We start from the raw sequence: 24,734 nt of genomic DNA on the forward strand, positions 1-24,734 counted from the left end.
TCGGCAGTGGTGGGGATTTAGAAACCTCATCTCACCAAGCCCTCCAGCGTGACCGCGTGGCCTCCTCCATCGGAAGCTCCATCGGCAGTGATGGGGATTTAGAAACCTCGGCTCAGCAAGCCCTCCAGCGTGACCTCGTGGCTGCAGCCTCCATCAAGTGCTCCAAGGGCAGTGAAGATTTAGAAACTTTGGCTCAACAAGCCCTCCAGCACGACCTCATGGCTGCCTCCTCCACCCAGAGCACCACCCAGAGAACCCTGGCTCAACAATCATCACAGGAAGCCAGCGTCCTCCAAGCTAGGCAGCCCGAGGCTGTGTTGGCCCAGCCAACAAGAAGCCGGGGCTGCCGCAGGGCTGCCAGAAGATGCATTTCAATACTAATGAGATGCTGCTGCCTATGCCCACCCAAGAGAAGAAGCCGCTCAACATAGTTGGGCGGCTGAAAAAATCAGGTAGGTGGGGCGGTGAAGCTGCACTTCTTGCATTTTACTATATTTATGCTGTCTTTATTAGTATTGTTTTAATTGGCAAATCATGCTTGTACATTCATGGGGTGCAGTGTGAGGATTAGATAGATGTGTGCACCGTGAAATGAGGAAATCCCACTATTCAGCATCTCCACCACCTGAGAGAGACCAATTCCACGTGATGCCCCAGAAGTGACGATCTGAACAAGTTGACCCCACTCAAGTAGCCAGTAGATGGATGGTGACCTGGGGCCAGAGAGTGGCAGAGGGAGGGAATGGGGGGTGTCGGTCAAAGGACCAAAGTCTAGACAGGAGGAAGAGGTTTTGGCTCTCGTGCACAGCAGGGTGACCAGAGTCAATAAGAACGTATTGCATTTTGCGAAACATGTCCATGTCAAATGTCTCTGCATTTAGATTGGAGAGGACGAAGGCCCTGAGGTCCAGGAACATTGAAACCTGACAGTGGATGCCAATGGCTGTAGGGAGGAGTCAGGTGAGACGCCCATGTTGGAGCAACGTCGGAGCCTGCAGCACTTCTCCGCTGCCCTATTTTATCTTTGTTAATAAAGATGGTTCCTCATAAATGACCATTTCTTCCTTCTTGCAAATCTTGTAGTAGCATTGGAAAGGTGGCAGGTGGGTTGCAGACACTCTGCTGCTTTGCGCCCTCCCTGCACAGGACAGGGGCTAAGAGAAGGGCAAGGCGTGAGGCAAAGGAAAAGGCAGATTTACTAGCAGCTGCCTTAGTTGAAAGAAAAGCTGGGATAATAAAAGGATGTGGAGGAGGACGTGGAAGAGGGCAAGAAAAAAATATAGCTAAACCAGAGTCTAAAACCCGGCCCAGACTGGAGAGAGATCAATGTGCAGTGTGGAAAAAGAAAGGACATTGAAAGTATGCATGCCCAAAAAGAACGGTCTATAAAGATCATGGGGTTTATCCCCATGCAATACCTAGTGGTGGGATATTATCCAAACTGGTGGGTCACTGTCTTACACTACTACTATTGGGGCTATAGGAATATCAGGTAAAAATAAACAAAAACAAACCCTTTTGCCAGTCAAAATATGTCACTGGAAGGCAAGAGGTGCAGCACAAGTTCTTATATCTTCCCAGCTGCCCTGTTCCTTTGTTGGGGAGGAATCTGCTCCAAAAACTACAAGTACAAATTTCTTTTAAGCCTAAAGATAACATGACTTTAGATTTTAAGTAACCAAAGGCTATGGTATTAGCCTTCACAGTACCACAAGCTGAGTGGCAATTATCTGCTAGGGATATGAAGGGACCTATAAAGCAAACTTGGGGCCAATGAAGGAAGTTATATTGTCAGAATTAATTAGTAAATTCCCAGAGGTACGGGCTGAAAACAATCCACCTGAGCTAGCCATGAATCATGCTCCAGTGGTAGTAGAACTAACAGTGGGAGTCAGCCCAGTCCGGCTACACCAGTATCCCATACCACAGGAGGCTGTTTTAGGCGTAGCAAAGCATCCAGAGTGGCTAATCAACATGGCATTTTGGAGCCATGACAGTCACCCTGGAACATCCCACCCTTATCAAAGAAACGGCTGCCTAGTAATAAATTGTACCATACCTGTGATAATTATAGGCCAGGGCGGAACCTACGAGCTGTAAACCAAGCAACAGTAACTATTCACCCAGTAGTTCCAAACCCATACACTCTGCTCTCCCTAATTCCCTCCAATGCAGTATTGTTGACTGTTTTAAACTAAAAGAATGTTTTCTTCCACCTTCACCCCCATGCCAGTCGATCCATCTTTGCCCTTCAATGGGAAAATCTCCAGTATACTTGGACCAAGCTTCCCCAAAGGTTCAAAAACTCCCCCACAATTTTCAGTGAGGCCCTAGCATCAGACCTTAATGCTTACACCCCACCAGATAAAAACCGCATCCTTCGGCAGTATGGAAATGACCTTCTCCTAGCAGCATCCACTATCGAAAACTGCCATGAAGGAACCCCAAACCTCCACCTTCTGTGGAAGGCAAGGTATGAAGTATATAAAAAGGAGGAAAAAAAAAAGCCCAGATTTCCTGCGGAGTCACATACTTGGGGTTTGTCATAAGCCACAGACAGACAGCGTGTGTTAGGCACTGCATGCAAGGAAGCTGTCTGTAGAATTCTCACCCCAACCTCCCAGCAACAAGTCACAGGGTTCTTAGGGGCAACAGGGTTCTGCCATATTTAAATCCCAAATTTCTCACTAATGGCAAAATAATTATATAAATCCACAAAAGTGGGGGAAAAGAAAACCCTTTATCTGGGGGCCTAAGCAACAAAAAGCATTTAATACAATGAAGAAGGCTCTAGTTGAGGCACCTGCTTTAGGACTGCCAGACATAACTAAACCCGTTCTCCTGTATGTTCATGAGCAGAAGGGAATGGCCATCAGAGTTTTAACCCAGTCTTGGAATCATGGCATCACCCAATAGCCTGCCTATCAAAGCAACTGGACTCGGTGGCTTAGGACGGCCATCCTGTTTCAAGGCTCTTGCTGCTACAAGTGCTCTGGGAAAGCAGTTAACTGTATGGGTACCACACTCTGTTTTAACACTAATGGAGCAAAGAAGGCACCATTGGTTGTCAAATCCTAGAATGACCCAATATCAGGGCTTTTATGTAAAAACCCCACATAACCTTAGAAACTATAAACACTCTCAACCCTGCCTCCCTCCTCCCACTGGAAACAGAAGCTCCCCTATATAACTGTATAGAGACAGTAGATAAAGTATTCTCAAGTAGAAGGGACCTTACAGATCGGCCCCTCCAAAATCCAGATGTCAAGTACTTTACAGCTGGTAGCAGCTTTGTAACAGAAGAAGTCAGATGGGCAGGATACGCAGTTGTAACTCTAAATTCAGTGGTAGATGCCCAAAGCCTGCCAACAGGAACCCCAGCCCCCGGAGCAGAGCTAATAGCTTTAACGCAGGCATTGCTGTTAGCAAAAGGTAAGAGTGTCAACATATATACTAATTCAAAGTATGCCTTTGCTATGCTACATGTACATGGGAGCATATACAAGAAAAACGGACTCCTAACTGCCCAAGGAACAAGTGTAGGGTATCCAGAAAAAATCCTACAACTTTTAGATGCAGTATGGGATCCTAAGAAAATAGCTGTTATATATTGCCAAGGCCATCAAAAAGGTGGGACCCTAGAGGCAAGAGGAAACAGGAAAGCAAATGCAGAAGCTAGGCGTGCAGCAATGAATACTCCACTTTCCAGCACGGTAGGTAGGAAGGCAGCTACTGCCATGCCTCTCCTCCCAGAACCTTTGCCTAAAGAGAAGCCAAATTACTCCCCAAATGAGAGGACCTGGTTTGCTCAGGAAAACGGAGCTTATACAAAAAAAAGGCTGGTGGAGGTTCTCAAACAGAAAATTAGTTTTTCCTGAAGTAATAGCCCTCAGGTTTGTAAAACAGTTCCACCAAGAAACTCACATGGGAAAACAGCACTAGAAACACTAGTCGGGTGCCACTTCTATGTGCCGCTGCTCACTGTCATCTCCCGAGCCGTCTGTAAACAATGCTTAACCTGTGCTCAGAATCACCAATGGCAAGGGCCATTTTGGCCCCTGGGAATTCAAAAAGTAGGAGTAACCCCATGTGAAAACTTGCTTGTAGATTTTACTGAAATGCCCCAAGCAGGAGGCTATCGGTTTATGCTGGTGTTTGTCTGCACCTACTCCAGGTGGGTAGAATTTTTCCCCACCTGCACTGAAAAAGCCATGGAGGCAACTCATGCATTATTAACAGATAGTATTCCTAGGTTTGGGCTGCCTCTGACTCTCAGGTCTGACAATGAACTGGCATTTGTAGCTGAGATTGTTCAAAATCTCTCTCAACTGTTGGAAATCACATACTGCCTACCGTCCCCAGAGTTCAGGGAAGGTAAAGCAAATAAACTGGACACTGAAACAATTCCTAAAGAAATTCTGTCAGGAAACCCACTTACGATGGTATTAAATCTTGCCCATGGTCCTTCTCTGAGTCAGACGCACCCAACCAAACAGACCTAATATTCACCTTACGAAGTTTTGTTTGGGAAACCACCCTCCACAACCTGGGTAAAAGAAAATCTTTTTTTTTTAAAAATAGGAAAAATAAACATTAAGGAGATAAATGCAGGCCCTAGGTAAAGCCATGAAACAAAGCTGGGTACAAAAAAGAATACCTATAAGTTTAACAATTCCAATCCATTCATTTAAACCCAGAGACTCTGTCTAGGTTAAAAAGTGGAACCCAACCACATTGGGCCCTTTTATTGTAACCTTATCCACCGCCACTGCTGTTAAAGTTGCTAAAGTTGTTCTCTGGATTCATCACAGCCAGTTAAGGCCAGCAGCCCCAGACAAGTGAACCAGTCAGCCGGATCCGGAATATCCCACCAGGCTAACCTTGAGACATGTCATCGACAAGGACCAGGACCAGCTCAGTCCGGTTCCAGATGCAGATGACCCCGAGAAACCATCGAGCCCTGCTCTAGTCACACAACCAGAAGCTGACTAGTCAACGCACGGCCGAAGCTCGAGCAATCTCCACCGGATAAGCAAACATAAACTAAAACCTTAAGTAAAATCTTAAACCTTGTCATTTTAATAATATTAAGTATCCTGTTACTATGTTGACATTGCTGCAAAGCTTTGCTCCCAGGAGAAAGCATTCCTTGTCCAGTCTTAGTGTAAAAATGTTACCTTTCATTTTGCTCATGTCAGCCCTTATGGCAAATCTACTGAGCGAGGAAGTCCTATATGGGTGTCCTATGTGCACCCACACTACATAGACAGGGAATACACAAGTTAAAACTTTACTATAGCAAACACATTATGAGTGTAAAGGAGCTTCCCTAGGAACTTGCATGTATAATCAAACTACCTATTCAATTTGTAATCCAGGTAATAATCAGTCTTATGTGTGCTATAACCCCAAACTTTTACCTGGGGTATGGTTTGAGCTCTGTAAAAGAACAGCAAAAGAAACCCTTTACAATCTAACTCGGGTAACCCCTTCTCATTAGGGAAGTGTGTCCTTATACTTAGATGCCTAACAGGTAGTAAAAACACTTCTTCAAAATAAAAAAAATAGTTCTATCCCCAACTTGTTATAACACCCCTATTAGGAAAGTCCTAATTAGGTGTGCACATGACATAACTGCAAATCCTATAACCTTCAAAAAAAGCAGGCGGTGCTTACTCAAATCCCACTTTGGATTAGTGATGCTATAAGCTGATACAACTATAATAAATGTACAAATAGGAAACTGAAAAAACACAGACTGGCCCCCAGAAAAAAATAATTATTATGGCCCAGTCACTCGGGCACAAAAATAGGGCATGGGGATATCACACTCCCATCTATATAATTAACCGCATCATTAGGCTGCAGGCAGTTCTAAAAATCATAACCAATGAAGCATCCAAAGCTTTAAATTTGCTACCTTACAAATTTACAAGCCACATAGATGAGAAATGCCATTTACCAGAAAAAAACTAACATTACATTATCTTTTAGCCCAAAAAGGAGGAGTATGTGAAAAGTTTAACTTATCAAACTACTGTCTAAAAATTAATCACAATGGACAAGCAGTCATGGAAATTACTGCCAGCATGCAAAAACTAGCTCAAGTTCCAGTACAAACCTGGAAAGGGTGGTCACCAGACTCCCTCTTTAGAGATGGTTTTTATGGTTGGGGGCATTTAAAACCCAAATAGGGGGAGTAGTAATTATATTAGGAGGGTGTTTGATACTATCTTGTCTCCTGCCTCTCTTAATTGGGAGTATTCGGTCAACTATAGAAGCAAGTAATGGCCAAGCAAACCACCAGTCAATTAATGGCATTAGCTAAGTATCGGCCTGTGCCTCAAGAAGGTGGAGAATTGTCTCAGAATGACATGTATGGTAGTGGAGCTTTCTATGGGCTTATGTAAAGTGTAATCATCTACTGGAACTTAATCACTGGCCAATGTCAGGATGAAGTAAGCTTAAACTAAGCAAGTAATATGTTAATAGCCCCAAAAAGCTGCATTAATACCATCTTTTCCAAGCAGGCAGCTTAGCAGAAGAAACAACTTAAGGTAAATAATAGCACTGTTCCTGGAACCACAACACTCTGCAGATCAGCCCCTGGGGCTGTGTTTACTCAAATTCCAACTTTCGAGCTGTTGCCTGGCTGGCCCTGGGTAGAAGACTGGTTAGCTAAAGACAGGTAAGATTCTTCAAAGGAAAGACAACCTAAGACAGGGACAGGCACAAAGGAGCCATCAAGCCTAAAAGTTCATTTTGTGCCTCTCGTGGCAGGAGAGAAACTCTCAGTCTCGTGCTAAAAATTCAACTCAGTGCTGTACGCTTACCATAGCTAACACACCAGCCTGCTGTCCACCAAAAATACAAAGGCACTCCCCCAAAAGGGTTGTCTTAAAAAGCTCTGCAACACACCTAAGCCATCGCCCTGACATCCAGCTACAAAAACCAAACAGGCATAAAACTAATAAATAAGCTCATAGACATACCAAGTGACCTAAACCAAAATTAACTTCCAAATACTAGTAAGTGCTGAAAGCAATGGGGTTGTTTCCTATTAAAGAGTTAATAAAAAGCAACAAAGGGGGAAAATGAAGAGGGAAACTATATAATAACAATGGTAGTCTACAATTGCTGCATAACACAGTTTATTGTGTTGTGTTCAATATAAAATCTAACCCCAGCTCTGCCTAAAATTAACTCCTTAAAACCTATCTTATCTATGCTTCCCACATTCTCAGCAAAGTTCCCAGACATCTCAAGACTCCTGTTTTTCTTGCTGACCAGCTGCAAGGTCACAGGGCAAGATAACACCCAAAGAATGTGCAATGCATTTCTCAAAATGCTATTTTTCAAATGTAACATACATCACAAGATGTTACAAATTAACTGTTCTTTGTTGTGGCTTCTGCAAACCTGTGTTACATCATCCTGGATGTACAAAAAGTATACCATTTTCTTTCTCCTTTGCTCAATCTTGGGATGCTAATCTGCTGAGCCAGTGGCCACCTTAATAAAATCCTCCTGTTTCGCCCATTGGTCTCTCTGGTCTCCTGAAAATTCTGAAACACCCCAGGTGTGAGTACTGAATCTCCCTCTAAATGCCAGTTTAGAACCCCAGAAAGAAGGTCTCTGTGGGCCCCGCTTGAGCTCCCCAAGAGCCCCTCTGAATCTGTCCTTCTGCTAAGCTGCTGTGTCCCCCCTGGAAGTGCCACCACCAATACCGTCGCCTGAAGTGGAAAAGTCTGGCTTCCTCTTAATAGGTATTGGCCAACTAAGGAGCAGAGTCTGATTTGAGGTTGCCACGGAAACCCATGGGGCAGCTGCGAGCTGTGGGCTCTTGGGCCATTTGGATTACACTCCGAGTCTGATTCCCAGTCCAGTGCTCCCACACCCAGCAGCTCCCATTCATCTGTCTACATGCCCAAGAAGGGCCCAGGGCAGTGTGTGGGGCTCGGGGAGGGAGAATGAGGATCAGGTACATAACTGGGATTTATAACTCATATTTATGCTGAATGTTAGGAGCTGACTTCAATGAAAGAGCATTATAAAATATATCCTAGCTTTCAAAGAAATATATATCCAAATGTTAAAATCTGTATGCACTGGCATACGAAATAACCATACTTTATTATTTATTAATAATTTTTGGAAAAAAAAGATATATGGAGGGCCAATGACACCAGTTATTTAATTTATGCTCATACTTTTCTTTTTGTGACAGAGTCTCACTCTGTCACCAGGCTGGAGTACAATGGCATGATCTTGGTTCACTGCAACTTCCGACTGCCTGGTTCAAGCAATTCTCCTGCCTCAGCCTACCGAGTAGCTAGGATTGCAGGCTCGAGCCACTACGCCCAGCTAATTTTTGTATTTTTAGTGGAGACGGGGTTTCACCATGTTGCCCAGGATGGTCTCAATCTCCTGACCTCATGATCCGCCCACCTCGGTCTTTCAAAGTGCTGGGATTACAGGGGTGAGCCACCGCACTTAGTCTATGCTCACTATTTCTTTAATTCACTGTGAGGTGTGAACTTTCTCAATGCACTGCCATGTATCAACAACTTTCACAGTCAATCATGGGTAACTGTATGGACCTCACCTAGCAGTAGAGGAAAGCAAAATCCAAGACATAGCTTTTAGGAAGGTCTAGAAAGTGCCTAATCTGGCCGGGCAAAGTAGTGGCTCATGCCTGTAATCCCAGCACTTTGGGAGGTCGAGGCTGGTGGATAGCTTGAGCTCCGAAGATTGAGACCAGCCTGAGCAACATGGTGAAACCCTTTCTCTACAAAAAAAATGTAAAAATTAACTGGCTGTGGTGGCGCACACCTGTAAACCCAGCTACTCAGGAGGCTAAGGTGGGAGGATGATTTCAGCCTGGGAGGCAGAGGTTGCAGTGAGTTGAGATGGCACCACTGGACTCCAGCCTGGGTTACAGAGTGACATCCTGGAAAGAAAGGGAAGGGAAGGGAAGGAGGAAATGGCAGGGGAGAGGAGGGAAGGGAGAAAGGAGAAAGGGAAGGGGAAAGGGAAAAGGAAGGGGAAAAAAGGGAAAGGAAAGGAGAAAGGAAAAAGGAACAGAGAGAAAAAAAGAAAAGGAAAGGAAGGGAAAGGAAGAAGAGAGAAAAAGAAAAGAAAGGAAATAAAGGAAATGGAAAGTAAAGAAAAGGAAAGAGAAAAAGTAAAGGGAAGGGAAGGGAAGAGAAGGGAGGGGGAAAAGAAGCTGATCCAAGTTTTTCTTTTTTCATTCTTCCTTTCTGTCTCTTTCTTCCCTCTTTCTTTCATCCTTTCTTTCTTAGAAAAAGAATCCAAGGAGCCCCACAAAGAGAGATTTCACAGAGAAAGTGGATTTTGTGTTCAATATGTTATAATTAAGCTAAGAGTCTACAATTAGGACTCTTAGTAATGAGAGGAAATCCATATGCCTGTTATGTCAAACGTGTAAGTAAGCCAATTACATATTCTAGCACAACAGATCTGTGCTAGAAAGTCAGACCAAATATGAGACCAAGTAACATGAGGCACGACTTTAAACATAGAATGGATGATAAATCTAAACACCCGTTTTCACAGGAAGTGGTTTGACGCAGGGCTGGTATGGATTCATTGTGTCCAATCTTAGGTCTTGGATCCATAGCGGGGAGGTTGCATAATGATATTAGCCTAAATGCTAGTTATTTGTTTTACTTATTTTACTTTTCTGAATCAGCACAGAAAGCATGAAAAACTTAATTGTATTTATAGAAGATATAAAAATAAAACAATTTAAACAAGTGAGAGCTGACAGAATTTGGAGGATAGGTGGGCCAAGGCCATGGAAAGCTGCCAGTGGGGTCTCGGCCATACCACCCTGAATGCGCCCAATCTCGTCGGATAAGCTGTCAGTGGCTATGGGACTCATGAGTGGTACACAGATGTCATTTCCCCATGATGGCTCCCAAAACAGAGCTGAGAAGACAGGTACAGAGTTATAAAGGTGACCTCTAATGAAGTTCACACAGGAGGTGAGAAACGGTTACAATGAGTGCAGCCAGGGCGTGGTAAAAGTGAGCTAATTCCTCAACCTCCATGAAATTGTAAATCCAGAAGTAGGGGGCTTACTCATGTTTAGAGTTTTTGAGTAACTGCTAGAAAAATTAAAAGCAGAAGTGACTGAAAATATTTAGTGTGTTTCACAGAATGGGTACTTCACGTGGTGCTGGCTGAGTCCTCCTAGGGAGGTGGTGTTGGAGCAGAGGCCTGTAGGGAGCATGGGCGTCAGCCCCCCGGTGGCACTCTGGGAACAGTGATGGCTACGTTCCTCCCACAGCCAAGTGCAGGGTGATTTTGAGGTCAGCAAGGAGTGAAGTTGGTCCAGGAGGAGCCAGTGGAAGAGTGATAAGAAACAAGGTTAGGAGGACAGCTGGGGGCCAGCCTTTGGGTTTTATTCTGCATGTGATGGAAAACAGTGGAAGCTGAGGGGGCTGGGGAGTCACACAAAGTGGCTGCTGATGGCAGAACAATGAGAAGACCGCTGGGTGCAATGGCTCAGGCCTGTAATTCAAGCGCTCTCAGAGGCCGAGGCAGGCAGACTGCTTGATCCCAGAAGTCCAAGATCAGCCTGGGCAACGCGGCAAAACCCAGTATCTACTAAAAATACAAAAAATTAGCTGGGTGTGGTGGTGCACGCCTGTGGTCCTGGCTACTGGGAAGGCTGAGGCAGGAGGATCACATGATCCCCAGAGGTCAAGGTAGAAGTGAGCTGAGATAGTGTCCCTGCACTCAAGCCTGAGTGACAGAGAAAAGAAAACAAAGAAGACCGGGTGCGGTGGCTCATGCCTGTAATCCTAGCATTTAGGGAGGCTGAGGCAGGTAGATTACCAGAGGCTCAGGAGTTCGAAAACAGCCTGGCCAACATGGTGAAACCCCATCTCTACCAAAAATACAAAAAATTAGCTGGGCATGGTGGCATGTGCCTGTAATCCCAGCTACTTGGGAGGCTGGCTGACGCAGGAGAATCGCTTGAACCTGCGGGGCAGAGGTTGCAGTGAACCAAGATTGCGTTATTTCACTCCAGCCTGAACAACAAGAGTAAAACTCTGTCTCAAAAAAAAAAAAAAAAAAAAGAATGAAATAAAGAAAGAGAGAAAGGAAAAGACTAAGGTCTCTTTTCCTTTCAGTTTTTCTGAGTAACAGCGAGGACCACATGACTGCATGCCACACAAACTGGGGTGTGCACAGCCCTGTCCTATGCAGGGAGGGCACAAAGCAGCAGAGTATCTGCCACCCACCTGCCACCTTTCCAATGCTACTACAAGATTTGCAAGAAACGGTCATTTATCAGGAACCATCTTTGGTTACAGATACCCCAAGGCGCATTGGTCCGCCCTGCATGGGGCTGACCCTCAGGGTGGGCAGGGGGCACTAATTCGGGTTCTCTCCCATTCCTCAAGGCTCCTTCCTCACCTGGGGTGAATGGCTCCCAATCCCAGCACCACAGGGGTCTTCCTGTTTCATTTTTGCTGACAAATGATCATTGAGCATCTCCCATGCACAGGGACAGAGAATACAGACACGCTGGCCCCTGGGTGGGTAAGGAAGACTAGTCTATCAGTGCAGAAAACTCCCCACAGGGACAGGGGCTAGCAAGGAAACACCAGGAAAAATGAGGGTGGAAGATGGGGTGACCCTACTGCAGATGGGGTGCTCAGGGAGGGCTTCTCTGAGGAGGTGATATTCACTTGATTGGCAAAAGGGATGAGCAGGGCCTGTGAAAGTCTTCTATGAGAGGGAACAGCAGTGCCCAGCGGGGTGTCCTAGGGATAGAAATAGGGTAGCAGGTGGGAGTGGAGGTGTGAGCCAGGCAGGGGCCAGACACCATGTGATGGGTGCCGGGGTGGGACCCACGGAGGCTCTGAGGAAGCCCTGGGCCTCAGAAGATGAGCAAACAGGAGGACCTACTTGGAGGCCTAAACCCAGACAGGGGGCCAGAGCCAAATGCACCGCACCGTCCTTCTGAGGCTTCCTGTGGGCCTCGCTTTCTCTCCCCATGCCCCACACTCTGCCACGCACCCCTTCCTAGGCCAAGCAGACAGAGGAATTAGAGCCATTGGAGGCAGGGGCACCAGACTGGGAATTAGACTTGGAGTAAAATCCAAACACCCCATGGGCCCGGCTCTTCTCTGGAGCTCGGCTTCATGTCACCTGGGGTTGGGGGACAAGGGATGACAAGACCGGCTCTCAGGACCCTTCCCACTCCACCCCAAGATGCTTCTCAATGGCCTCAGGGGCCATCTCTTTCAGAAAGAATTTTCTGGTTCTAGAAGAATAAAGGAAGGAAACGTTTTCAGTGGCACGTATATCATCAGGCTCTAGACTAGCTGTTGATTTGGTGGGAGTTGCTTTTTTTTTTTTCTCCATTTCACAAAACCTGAGTCCTGACTAGGGCCAGAATTAGGTTCCAATTTCTAGATTTTTGTCATTTTGTGCTGCACAAGGCAGATACCTAGGGGACAAAGGGGGAGATTATTAACAATTAAATGATTTAGCTACAGAAAATGTAGGAGAAAAGGAATTAGGATGAGGGATTAGGAATGGCAGAGGAGGAGCTGGGGAGAGGGAGTTGGGGGCGGGGCTGGGACAAACAGAAAAGACACAGGGGAGGAGGCTGGGGAAATAAAGTCCCAGAGGTCAGCGGGGACCAGAGTCACAGCCTTAGTGGGGGCCTCAGGAGAATAGCAAGCTGCGTCTACTTTGGAAACATGGAGAGAGAACTGCAGGGAGCTGGGCGGGGAGGAAGGAGGGTGAGGGGCAGGGCAGAGGAAGCAGGGCACAGACAGGAGGAAAAGCAGGTGCCCTGGGAACCATCATGGGGCCATGGTCCAGGCAAGGACACGTGTCCAGGATGAGGGGGTGGGTGGCAGCTGCAGGGCCTGAAGTCAGGTGCGTCTTCCTTTTCCCTGAGACTGATGTGTGGACAGTGGGGCACCTTCCTAGACCTCACGCTCGGGAAGGTCACAGGCCTGGCCAGGTCCTGCGTGAAGTGTCATCCAGTGCCCAGGCCAGGGGCCCACTCAGTGCCTGTGATTTTCGTGTGAGCTTAGGTCCTCCCCTGCTGGGCGAGTAATTGGGAGCCCCAGCTCCCATGGCACCACCTGGCCCATCACATGACATTGACAAGCAGGCTGCAGGAAACAGAAGCTGATGGCTCCAGTGACATTCAGAAATAGCTGCAGGGTTCCTTCTCCCCTGTAGTCGCCACCTGGCAGGGGACACGTCTGAAATGTGATCAGGGCTCCAGGAAGTGGGGACCGAGATGATGCAGGCAGAGCCATGGGGCCTGCGAAGCTCCAGGGCGTGTAACAGTTTCAACCCCCGCTGCACAGAGTTGCCTCTGGCTGCACTCACGGCATTTTAATAAGCAATGATGCATTTGTCATCTCCAACTTGATGAGATTTCCCCTTGGCTCAGTGTTTGTCAACATTCTCAGGTGGCACCTTCAGCACTCAGAAATTAGAATTCATTCCAGGCATGGGTCACCACCACATCCTTCCCCTCACAAACGTTCTCCTGTGCATCAATCAGGAAGCAGATGTGTCCGAAACGCACGGAGAAGCTGTGTGGTGTGAGCCGCATGCACAGTGCAGTTAGGAGTGGGTGCAGGTCCCCCTCTGACACCAGCTAGTGGCCAAGTGCCCTCCATTACTCAAACCTCCAGGGTGGCCTGGTGGGTGCTCCCTTACAGCATGACTCTGGGGCACATTTAGCCTCTGTGCACCAGCCTGAGGGGCAGGCCAGGCTCCAAGGGCTCCAGAGATGATGGCTGGATGCCCATCCCCTGGGAAACTGAGTGGAAGAGCAATTGATTTCCCCACTGCCACTTTATGTCTTTGTTTAAAATGTGCAAAATGGTTTTTCTCAAGGAGAAGAAAAGGAGAAAAAGCCCTCCCCTGTGACGCCCTGCATGGGGCTCTGCAATGGGTGCACCACAGAACGTCTTTGATTGTGAAGGACCTGCCCACTCCTGACAGCAGTCACGTTGCAGGAATTTCAAGTCAGAGCCTTCAATCGAGTTCTCAAAGAAAGCGCTCATTACTGTCTGTAACTTTCCAGTGGGTTTTCTTGGGGGAAATGTAATAAGCCGGGGTAAATCAGTGACTCCCGGACCCCGCTCCTCAGCCTGTTTTGACACCAGGCTGGTGTGACGATGCTGAAGTTACATAGCCATGGTTTTGGAGTGTAAGTGTGACGTCCATCTTTGATCTTTGTTAATCTACTGTAAGTCATTGTATGAAATAACCCAGGTACACTTCATCTGTACCTTGTGCCCTCGAGCTCGCTTATATGGGCAGCATGGGCGGCTTGCCAATCCTCCATGTCCCCAACCAGCTGTGGGCTTGGGCCTTTCTCAGCTTGGCCTTTGCCTTCGGCCACTCTCCCTCCTCCCCTCCGCAGTTCCATTCTGGCTGCCGGAGGCTTCCAGCTCCGTCCCCTGGGAAGTGGAGAGTTGGGGAGAAGAGCCTAAACTGGGAGTTTCTGCTCATCTTCCCCAACTAGAAGTTACATACCTGAGGACAACCCTTAGGACAAGGCCTACCCGACACACAGTCGGTACTCATGAGTGTTTCTTGTTAGTAAAAAGATTTAGTTATTCTGTTGTCATATATCAGCGCCTGTTGTGGGCCAGACCCTGTGCCGGGCAGAACGGGAAGCCCCTCCGAGAGAGAGGATGCAGTGACAAACAGTGGGAAGGGGGTGGCTCTGAAGATGCGGCTGAGGAAGGGGTGACTGGTCCCTCCGGTGGGAGGAGATGTTTCAGAGCAGCTGCTTCGCTGGGTCTGGAAGGAGGAATAGCTGGGGAGGGCACTGCAGTAAGAGACCTTGGCGGGTTATGGGTGCTGGACCAGGAGGAAACCGAAATCACACCAGCCTGGGTGACAGAGGAAGACTGTCTCAATTCTCTCTCTCTTTTTTTGAGACAGAGTCTTGCTCTGTCATCCAGGCTGGAGTGCAGTGGTGCAATCTTGGCTCACTGTAACCTCTGCCTCCTGGGTTCAAGAGATTCTCCTGCCTCAGCCTCCCAAGTAGCTGGGACTACAGGCGATCACAGCACTGTAGTCCCACTACAGTGTTAGGATCACAGCAAGGCAAGCTAATAGACCTCGTCCCCATTCTCCCCTGCTAAGCCAAGTTCACAGCAAAAACAGCCTCATGCCTTGCAAACAGGGCATCTAGGTTCCAGGATGTGGCTGCATCTGGCTCTCGGACCCAGGATGGTGACCCAATTAAGTAGGATGCTAGCACTGAAGAACCACGAGGCAGTTTTTCTTAGAATAGCACCCAGCCACCTGCAAACCCCCTGTATATCCCCCATAGTCTGTATGCCAGGCTGCTGCCATCTTCACCGCCTATGGTGAAGCAGCCAGTCTGGCAGGTTGAAGTAAACTTGCTACACCTGACCCTGGGTCTGCCTCTCCATCCTTTCAGTCAATCTTACAGCCAACACACCTGTTAATTTTTGTATTTTTAGTAGAGATGGGGTTTTGCCATGTTGACCTGGCTGGTCTTGAAATCCTGGCCTCAAGTGATCCACCCACCCCAGCCTCCCAAAGTGCTGGGATTACAGGCTTGAGCATGCCCAGCTTCGAGAATGTATCTCATATAATAATAATAATAATCCAGTGTGGTGGTGCATAACTCTAGTCCCAGCTACTCAGGAGGCTGAAGTGGAAGGACTACTTGAGCCTGGGAGGTCAAGGCTGCAGTAAGCTGTGATTGTGCCACTGCTCTGCAGCCTGGGTAACAGAGGGAGCCTTTGTCTCAAAAATCAAACAAACCAAAAAAAGTAGTTTGAACTAGCAAAAGGAAGGATTAGCAGACTTGAAGACAGACTGATAGACATTATGCAATCTGAAGAACAGAGAAAAAAGATGGAAGAAAAATGGAGTCACAGGAAATATGGGGCCCTACCAAGTTATATAATGGGAGGGCAGGAAAGAGGAGAAAGAACAGGGAGAAAAAATACTAAAACAACAATGGCTCAAAGTTTTCCAAATTTATTGTAAGATATTAATGTACACATCCAGGAAGCCCAATGAAATCCATATAAGATAAACCAAAAGATCTACACAAATAGAAAAACACCCCTGGGGTCAGAACAAATCGCAAAGACCTTCCTCAGAAACTCCCTTCAGAAGATCCTGAACGTGATTGGATCTGCTGTGTAAAATAAAACACAGTTTCAATAATGTTTAAAGCCAAAGGCTAGGAAAAAATCTGAAAGCAGCAAGAGAAAAATGACTCATCATTAACAAGGGAACTCTCAAAAGATTAACAGCTGACTTCTCCTCAAAAATAATGGAGGCCAGAGGGAGTAGGATAACATTATCAAGGTGCTCAAAAAAACCAAAACACCCATCAACCAGGAGTCCTATATACAACAAAATTAACTCAAAATGGATCAAAGACTGAGACATAAGAGCAAAAACTATAAAATTCGTAGAAAAAGCATAGGATAGACAGGTGCAGTGGCTAACACCTGTCCCAGCACTTTGGGAAGCTGAGGTGGGTAGACCACCTGAGGTCAAGAATTCAAGAATAGCCTGCTCAACATGGTGAGATCCTATCTTAACTAAAAATACAAAATTAGCTGGGCATGGTGACGCATGCCTGTAATCCCAGCTACTCAGGAGGCAAGGCTGGAGAATTGCCTGAACCCGGGATGTGAGGAGATTGCAGTGAGCTGAGATTGCATCACTGCACTCCAGCCTGGTGACAAGAGAAAAACTGTCAAAAGAAAAGAAGAAAGAAAGAAAGAGAGAGAGAGGGGAGAGAGAGAGAGAGAGAGAGAGGGAGGGAGGGAGTGGGGGAGGAAAAGAAAACATACAGTAAATCTCCATAAACTCAGATTTACAATCACCTCTTAGGCATGATATTGACAACATGAGCAACAGAAAAAAAATTAAACATGTATGTGCTTGAAAGGACACCACCAAGAAGGTAAAAAGACAAGACCACCTAAAGAATCTGAGAAAATATTTGCAAATCACATTTGATAAAGGACTTGTGCAAATCACATTTGATAAAGGACTTGTTTCTAGAATATATAAAGAACGTCTACAACTTAAGAAAAAGACAAAAACTGGGGAAAGGATCCACATAGATATTTTTCCAAAGAAGAGTTAGAAATAATAAAGATGCCCAGCATCATTAGCCATCAGGGAAATGTAAATGAAAACCACAATGAGATGCCACTATCACCCAACAGGATGGCCCCAATTAAAAAGCCTGATAACAACAAGTGTTGTCAAGGATACAGGGATATTAGAATGTTCACACACTGCTGGTGGGAAAGTGAAATGGTGTGGCTACTTGGGAAAATAGTCTGATCATTCCTCAAAAAGTTAAACACAGTTTCCACTTGACTCCAGCAATTCCACTCCAGCAATTCCATTTGGCTATAGAAAGGACTGAAATACTGACACATGCTACAACAAGGATGAAACTGGAAAATGTGTGAAGTGCAGGGAGCCAATCACAGAAGACCACACACTGTATGATTCCATTTATGTAATGTGTTCGGAACGGCCAAATCCATAGAGACATGAAGTAGGAACTGTACCAGGTGAAAAGCAGGGGGGAAATCTAACAGGTGAATGCCAGCAGAAGGAATATATTCAAAATGACTGAAATAAAAAGGATTCAGGTAGAGATCACCAGTGATGCCAATATCACAGGTGAGAGAGGTGGGTGGGAAACAAGATCCGTGTGACACCAAAGTATCACCCCACAGAGCATGTCCTAATCATGGAGGTTGGGGGAAGGGGAGGGAAAGGAATGTTTACGGTAGAGTGAAAAGGCTGTGACTACCTTAATACCATGATTAAACTTATTTAATAGTGGAACAATCAGGCATTATGAGGTACCTATGCACTATTCTTGTCAAAAACATGTAAGTGCCTGTAGAGGCAGCACTGTAGGAGGCTGAAGGGGAGTGGATCGCTTGAGCCCAGGAGTTGGAGACCAGCTTGGGCAACACGGTGAAACCCCATCTTGAAATATATTTGCCCAGGCAATGGTGACTCATGTCTATAATCCCAGCACTTTGGGAGGCTGAGGTGGGTGGATCACAAAGTCAACAGATCAAGAGCATCCTGCCCAATGTGGTGAAACCCCATCTCTACTAAAAATAAAAAAATTAGCTGGGCATGGTGGTGGGCACCTGTAGTCCCAGCTACTCAGGAGGCTGAGGCAGGAGAATTGCTTGAACTCAGGAGGCAGAGGTTGCAGTGAGCCAAGATTGCACCACTGTACTCCAGCCTAGCGAAAGAGTGAGACTCCATCTCAAAAAAAAAAAAAAATTAGTCAGGTGTGGTGACACACGCCTGTAGTCCCAGCTACTTGGGACACCAAGATGGGAGGAGGGCTTAAGCCTGGGAGATTGAGGCTGCAGTGAGCTGAAATAGCACCACTGCACCCCAGCCTGGGCAACAGAATGAGACCCCATCTTAAAAATACATAGAAAAATAAAGATTTTTAAAATGCTCAATTAAAAATTAAGATTTTTAAAATGCTCAATTAAACCACAAAAGGTAAGAAAAAAGAGAAGACAAATATAGCAACAAAGAACAAAGGTGACAAATGGAAAATAGTTACAAATATGGTAGATATTAATCCAATTATATCAATAATCACTTTGAACATCAGTGATCTGAATGTACCAATTAAAAGACAGATTATCATAATGGAACAAGAAGTAAGACCCAACTATATGATATCTAAAAGAAAACCAATTTAAATAAAGACATTTATACATTAAAAGTAGATGCAGAAAAATATGCCATGCTAACACTAAGCAAAAGGAAGTAGAAGTATCTGCATTAATTTCAGATAGAATAGACTTCAAAGCCAAGTGAAGTTACTGGATAAAGAAGGGTATTACATAATAATAAAGGGCTCAATTTTCCAGTAAGATACAGTTCTTAATGTGCATGTACTTAACAGTGCAGCAAAATATATGAAGTAAAAACTAATAGTATAGCAAGAAGAAATAGATGAATCTACTTTTATAGTTGTAGACTTCAACACTGTTCTATCAGAATTAGAAAGATCCAGCAGACAGAAGGTTAAAAAGGACACACTTGAACTCAAAACACTATTAATCAACTGGATAGAATTCACTTTTATAAGGTATTTCATCCAACAACCACAGAATACACATTCTTCTCACACTCACAGGCAACACTGACCAAGGTAGAACATTCTGGGTCATAAAACATACTTTAACAAATTTAAAAGAACAGAAATCATATAAGGTCCATGCTCAGATCACAGTGGAACCCATAAATTCACAACAGAAAGATAACTGGCATATCCCAATATATGTAAGTTTAAACAATAACACATGAATAAAAAATCTCAAGAGAAATTTAAAATATTTGAACTAAATAATGAAAACACAATGTATCAAAATTCATGGGATGCAGAGAAAGCAGTGCTTAGAAATTTATGTCACTGAAATAATGTATTAGAAAAGAAGAAAGACCTAACATCAATAATCTGATCTTACACCTTAGGTAACTAGACAAAGAGCAGCAAATTAAATCCATAGGAAGCAGAAGAAAAGCGATAATAAAAACAAGAGCATAAGTCAATGGAACTGAAAACAGAAAATCAATGGAGAAACAAACAAAATCAATACAACTAAAAGCTAGTTCTTTGACAAGGTAAAATGATAAGCCTCCAATTAGACTAAGATACAAGAGAGTCGCTTTGTAGTGATAGTATTCCTTTATTATCCCTTTCATGTCTATGGGATCTGTACTGATGAAAAGGATAATAAAAAAAATACTATCAACAACTCCATATCTAGAAATTTGATGAACTAAATGAACTGAACCCACTATTTAAAGATAGAATCCACCAAAACTCAAATAAGAAAAAATGGAAATTCTAAACAGGCCTATTTCTATAAAATAAGTTGAATCGATAATTAATAACCTTCCCAAATAGAAAGCACCAGGCCCAGATGGGCTCACTGAGGGAATTCTGCCAAACATTTAAGAAAGATATACCAATCCTCTACAATCTCTTTCAGAAGATAGAATCAAAGGGAATGCTTCCTAATTCATTCTTCAAGGCCAGCATCACCCTAATACCAAAGCCAGATAAAGACATTAGTAGAAAACTACAGACCAATATATCTCACGATCATAGGCACAAAAATCTTAAAAATATTAGCAAATAGAATGCAATGATACAGTCATGCACCACATGACACTGCAGTCAAGGAAGAACTGCATACACAATGGTGGTCCCATACATTATAATGCCTAGCGAAGTCGTAGCCATCACAATGTCATAGTGCAACACATTACTTCCATGTTTGTGGTGATGCTGGTGTAAATAAACTGCCGTGCTGCCCGTAGTATAAACGTATACCAGGTACAAATATCCATAGTACATACTACTTGATAATGATAACTAAGTTATCAATTTACTGTACTATACATGTTAGCATTATTTTAGCAAAGTGTAATCCTTCTAGTTATTTTTTTAAAAAAAAAAGTTAACTGCATTCCTGAAGAAGGTATTGCTATTGTAAGAGATGACAGCTCTATGCATGTTATTGCCCCTGAAGACCTTCCAGCAGGTCAGGATGTAGAGGTGGCAGGCAGTGATACTGATGATTCTGACCCTGTGTAGGGTTAGGCTAATGTGTATGTTGTGTCTTAGTTTTTAATGGAAAAGTTTAATAAAACAAATTTTTAAAGGAAAAAGTGTGTAGGATATGGATATAAAGAAGCAATGTTTTTGTATGGCCGTACAATGTGTTCATGTTTTAAGCTAGGTATTATTACAAAAGAGTAACAAATGTTTTTAATGAAAACATTTATAAAGTGAAAAAGGTTAGAGTAAGCTAAAGGTAATTTATTACTGAAAACAGTAAAGTTTTTAAATAAATTTAGTGTTGTTTATCAAGGCTACAGTGGTATACAAAATGTCTTAGACCTTCATATTCACTCACTACTCACTTACTGACTCACCCGGAGCAAATTCCAGTCCTACAAACTCCATTTAAGTATTTTGTACAGATGTACCATTTTAAAAACATCTTTTATACCATACTTTTACAGTACTTTTTCTATGCTGAGATATGTTTAGATACACAAATACCATTGTATACAACTGTCTACAGCATTCATTTAAAGAGTTACATACTGTATAGGCTTGCAGCCTAGGAGCAATAGGCTATACCATAGTCTATACTATAGCAGTAGCCTATGCTGTCACGGTTTGTGTAAGAACACTCTATGATATTCATACAACAATAAAATCACCGAACACGTTTCTCAGAATGTATCCCTGTTGTTAAGCAACACATGACTGTACATAAAAAGAATTGTACACCATGATCATGTAGGATTTATCCCAGGTGCACCAGGCTGGTTCAACATTTGAAAATCAATATAAACCATCACCTCCATAGGCAAAAGAAGAAAACTACATGATCATATCAATAGGTACAGAAAAAACATTTTAAAAAATTGAACATTTATGACAAAAACTCTCAGTAAACTAGGAATAGAGGGGAACTTCAACTTGCTAAAGAATATCCACAAAATCTCTATATCTAAGAATTTAATAATGAAAAATCAGAAGTTTCTCCATGAAGGCAAGAAAACAGGAACAAGGCAAGAAAATCTCCTTATACCAGTCCTTTTCAACATTCTAATGGAAGGCCTAGCTAATGAAATAAGAAAAGGATATAAAGGGTATTCTGATTGGGAAGGAAGAAATAAAACTGTTTGTAGATGAAATGACTGCCCATGTAGAAAATCCAAATCAATAAAAACACTGTTGGAACTAACACACAATGATAACAACACTGCAGGATACACAGGTTGCAGGATACATAGTTAATATGTAAGACTAGGGCAGTCACGGTGGCTCATGCCTGCAATCCAGCACTTTGGGAGGCCAAGGTAGGCAGATCACCTGAAGTCAGAACTCTGAGACCAGCCTGGCCAACATGGCAAAACTCCATCTCTACTGAAAATAAAAATCAGCTGGGCATGGTGGCATGCACCTGTAATCCCAGCTACTGAAAAGGCTGAGGCAGGAGAATAACTTGAGCCTGGGAGGAGGCGGAGGTTACAGAGAGCTGAGATGGTGCCACTGCACTCCAGCCTGGGTGACAAGAGCTAGACTCTGTGAAAGAAAGAAAAAGAGAGAAAAGAGGGTGGGGAAGAGAGAGAGAGAGAGAGAGGGAGGGAGGGAGGGAGGGAAGGAGGGAGGCAGGGATGGGGAACCCTCAATTATTTTCCAGTATACTAGGAATGAACAAGTGGAATTTGAAATTACAAACATAATACCATAACCTAGATGAAACAGACAAATTCCTAGAAACACAAAACCCATCAGAATGTAATCAGAAAGAAATGGAAAATCTGAATAGATCTATAACCAATAAGGAGACTGAATCAGTAACCAAAAATCTCCTAACAAAAGCCCTGCAATTGATGGTTCCACTGGTGAATTCTACCAAATATTTAAAGAACTAGACCACTACACTGCTTTTCAAACTTTTCAAAAGAATTAAAGATGGAACACTTCCTAAGTCATTCTGTGAGGCCAGCAGTACCCCAACACCAAAGCCAAAGGCACTATGAGAAAAGAAAACCATGGACTAATATCACTTATGAATTAATGCAAACAACCTCAATGAAATAACAGTAAACTTTGTTTTGACTTCGCATTCTGCTACTATGCTGAATTCAAAATTTTTTTGTGACATCTTTACAGTTTTTTACATATTAGATCATATCTTACATTAAAAGGATTATACAGCACAGCTAAGTGAGATTTATTCCTGGGATGCAAGGATGATTCAACATATGAAAAACCAATGTAACACACCGTATTAACAGAAAGAAGTTGGGGGAAAAGCCAAATGATCATCTCGACTGATGAAGAAAAAGCATTTGACAAAATTCAACCCCTTTCATGATAAAAACACTTAAACTAGGAATACAAGGAAACTGCCTATAAAAGCCATATACAACAAACCCAAAGCAAGTATCATACACAATGATGAAAGAAGTGAAGCTTTCCCTCTAAGAACAGGAAAAAGGCAAGGATGCCTAATTTCACCATTTCTATTAACATAGTACTAGAAGTTCTAGCCAGAGAAATTAGCCAAGGAAAACAAATAAAAGGCATCCAAATTGAAAAGCAAGAAGTAAAATAATTTCTGCTTGCAAATGATACGATTTTATATGTTCAAAATCTTAGTCTCCAAAAACTGAATTCAGCAGAACAGCAGGATACAAAGTTAACACAGAAACCAGTTGCATTTTTGTGCACTAATAATGACCAATCTAAAAAAGAAACTCAAGTTTATTTACAAAAGCAACAAGAAGAATACTTAGGAATTATTAACTTGAGGTGAAAGATTTATACAATAAAAATTATAAAACAATGCTGAAAGAAATTAATGGCATCACAAATAAATGGAAAAACATCCCATATTCATGAATTTGAACAATTAGTATTGTTAAGATGTCAATCCTACCCAAGGAAATCTACAGATTCATTGTGATCCCTATACAAATCCAATGGTGTTTTTTGTAGAAATAGAAAAAGCCATCCTAAAATTCATATGTAATCTTACGACACATTTAATTGCCAAAACAATCTTGAAGAAGAGTAAAGCTGGAGAACTCACACTTCCTAATTTCCAAACTTACTACAAAGCTACCATAATCAAATTTACTATAGTACAAAGCTACGAAGTTCAGTGTGGTACTGGCATAAAGATGAGACATGTAGACCAATGAAACAGAATAGAGAGCTCAAAAACAATCCTCACAGATATGGTCTCATAATTTTTGACAAGGGTGCCAATATCATCCAACAGAAAAAAGTGAAACTGACCCAAGAGTCCCACAGATAGTTGTTTTTGCATAAAAATGGAAACTGACCCTTCTGCTATTAAAGCTTGAAACTCGTATTTGTTTGAGTTCCTTTCTTAGGAAAGGACCTTCAGGCCTATTTAAAAAAAAAAAAAATTCAGTAATCAGAACTCATCAGATCACAGCACCAGATGCCTCCCTGCCCCTCTCTAGTTTTTGTTTTCTTATGTATTGTTACATTTCCTCCCTGCTATATAAAGTCTTAGTTTTAGACAGGAAGATGGATTTGAGATGGAGCTCCCATCTCCTCAGCTGCAGCACTCGATTAAAGCCTTCTTTCTTGGCCATACTTGTCATCTCAGTGATTGGCTTTCTGTGCAACTAGCAGGAGGACCTAGACAGAACCCCTGGTGTTTCATTAACAAAAGGACAGTCTTTTGAATGAATGGTACTGGGAAACTGGATATCCACAAGCAAAAGAATGAAATTGGACTCTTAACTAATACCATATGAAAAAAATTAACTCAAAACAGAATAGATCAAAGACCTAAAGGGAAGACCTAAAACTATAAAACTTTTAGAAGAAAACACAGGGCAAAAGCTTCACAACAATGGATTTAGTGATGATTTCTTATATATAACATCAAAGGCACAGGAAACAAAAAAAATAGACTGAATTTCATAGATGGATAACATCAACAGAGTAAAAAGGCAACTTCTAGAATGGCAGAAAATAATCTGCAAATTATATCTTAATCTTGTAAGAATATACAGAATATACAGGTAATTCTAAAATTCAACAAACAACCCAGTTTAAAAATGGGCAAATCACTTGAACA

At 43.4% G+C, this 24,734-nt stretch overlaps 1 protein-coding gene across 1 annotated transcript in view; it reads right to left on the reverse strand.

The window, feature by feature from the left end:
* Window positions 1-82: 82 nt before the first annotated feature.
* LOC105731273 (ubiquitin-like modifier-activating enzyme ATG7) overlaps window positions 83-24,734 on the reverse strand; it is a 144,335-nt gene continuing 119,683 nt past the window's right edge. The window contains 1 exon segment of the mRNA XM_064361979.1: window positions 83-713. Coding sequence (XP_064218049.1) covers window positions 687-713 — 27 coding nt within the window. The 3' untranslated portion in view covers window positions 83-686.

Source organism: Aotus nancymaae, unplaced genomic scaffold, assembly GCF_030222135.1.
Source record: "Aotus nancymaae isolate 86718 unplaced genomic scaffold, 86718_ANA_hifiasm-v0.15.2.pri h1tg000046l, whole genome shotgun sequence".
NCBI lineage: Eukaryota > Metazoa > Chordata > Mammalia > Primates > Aotidae > Aotus > Aotus nancymaae.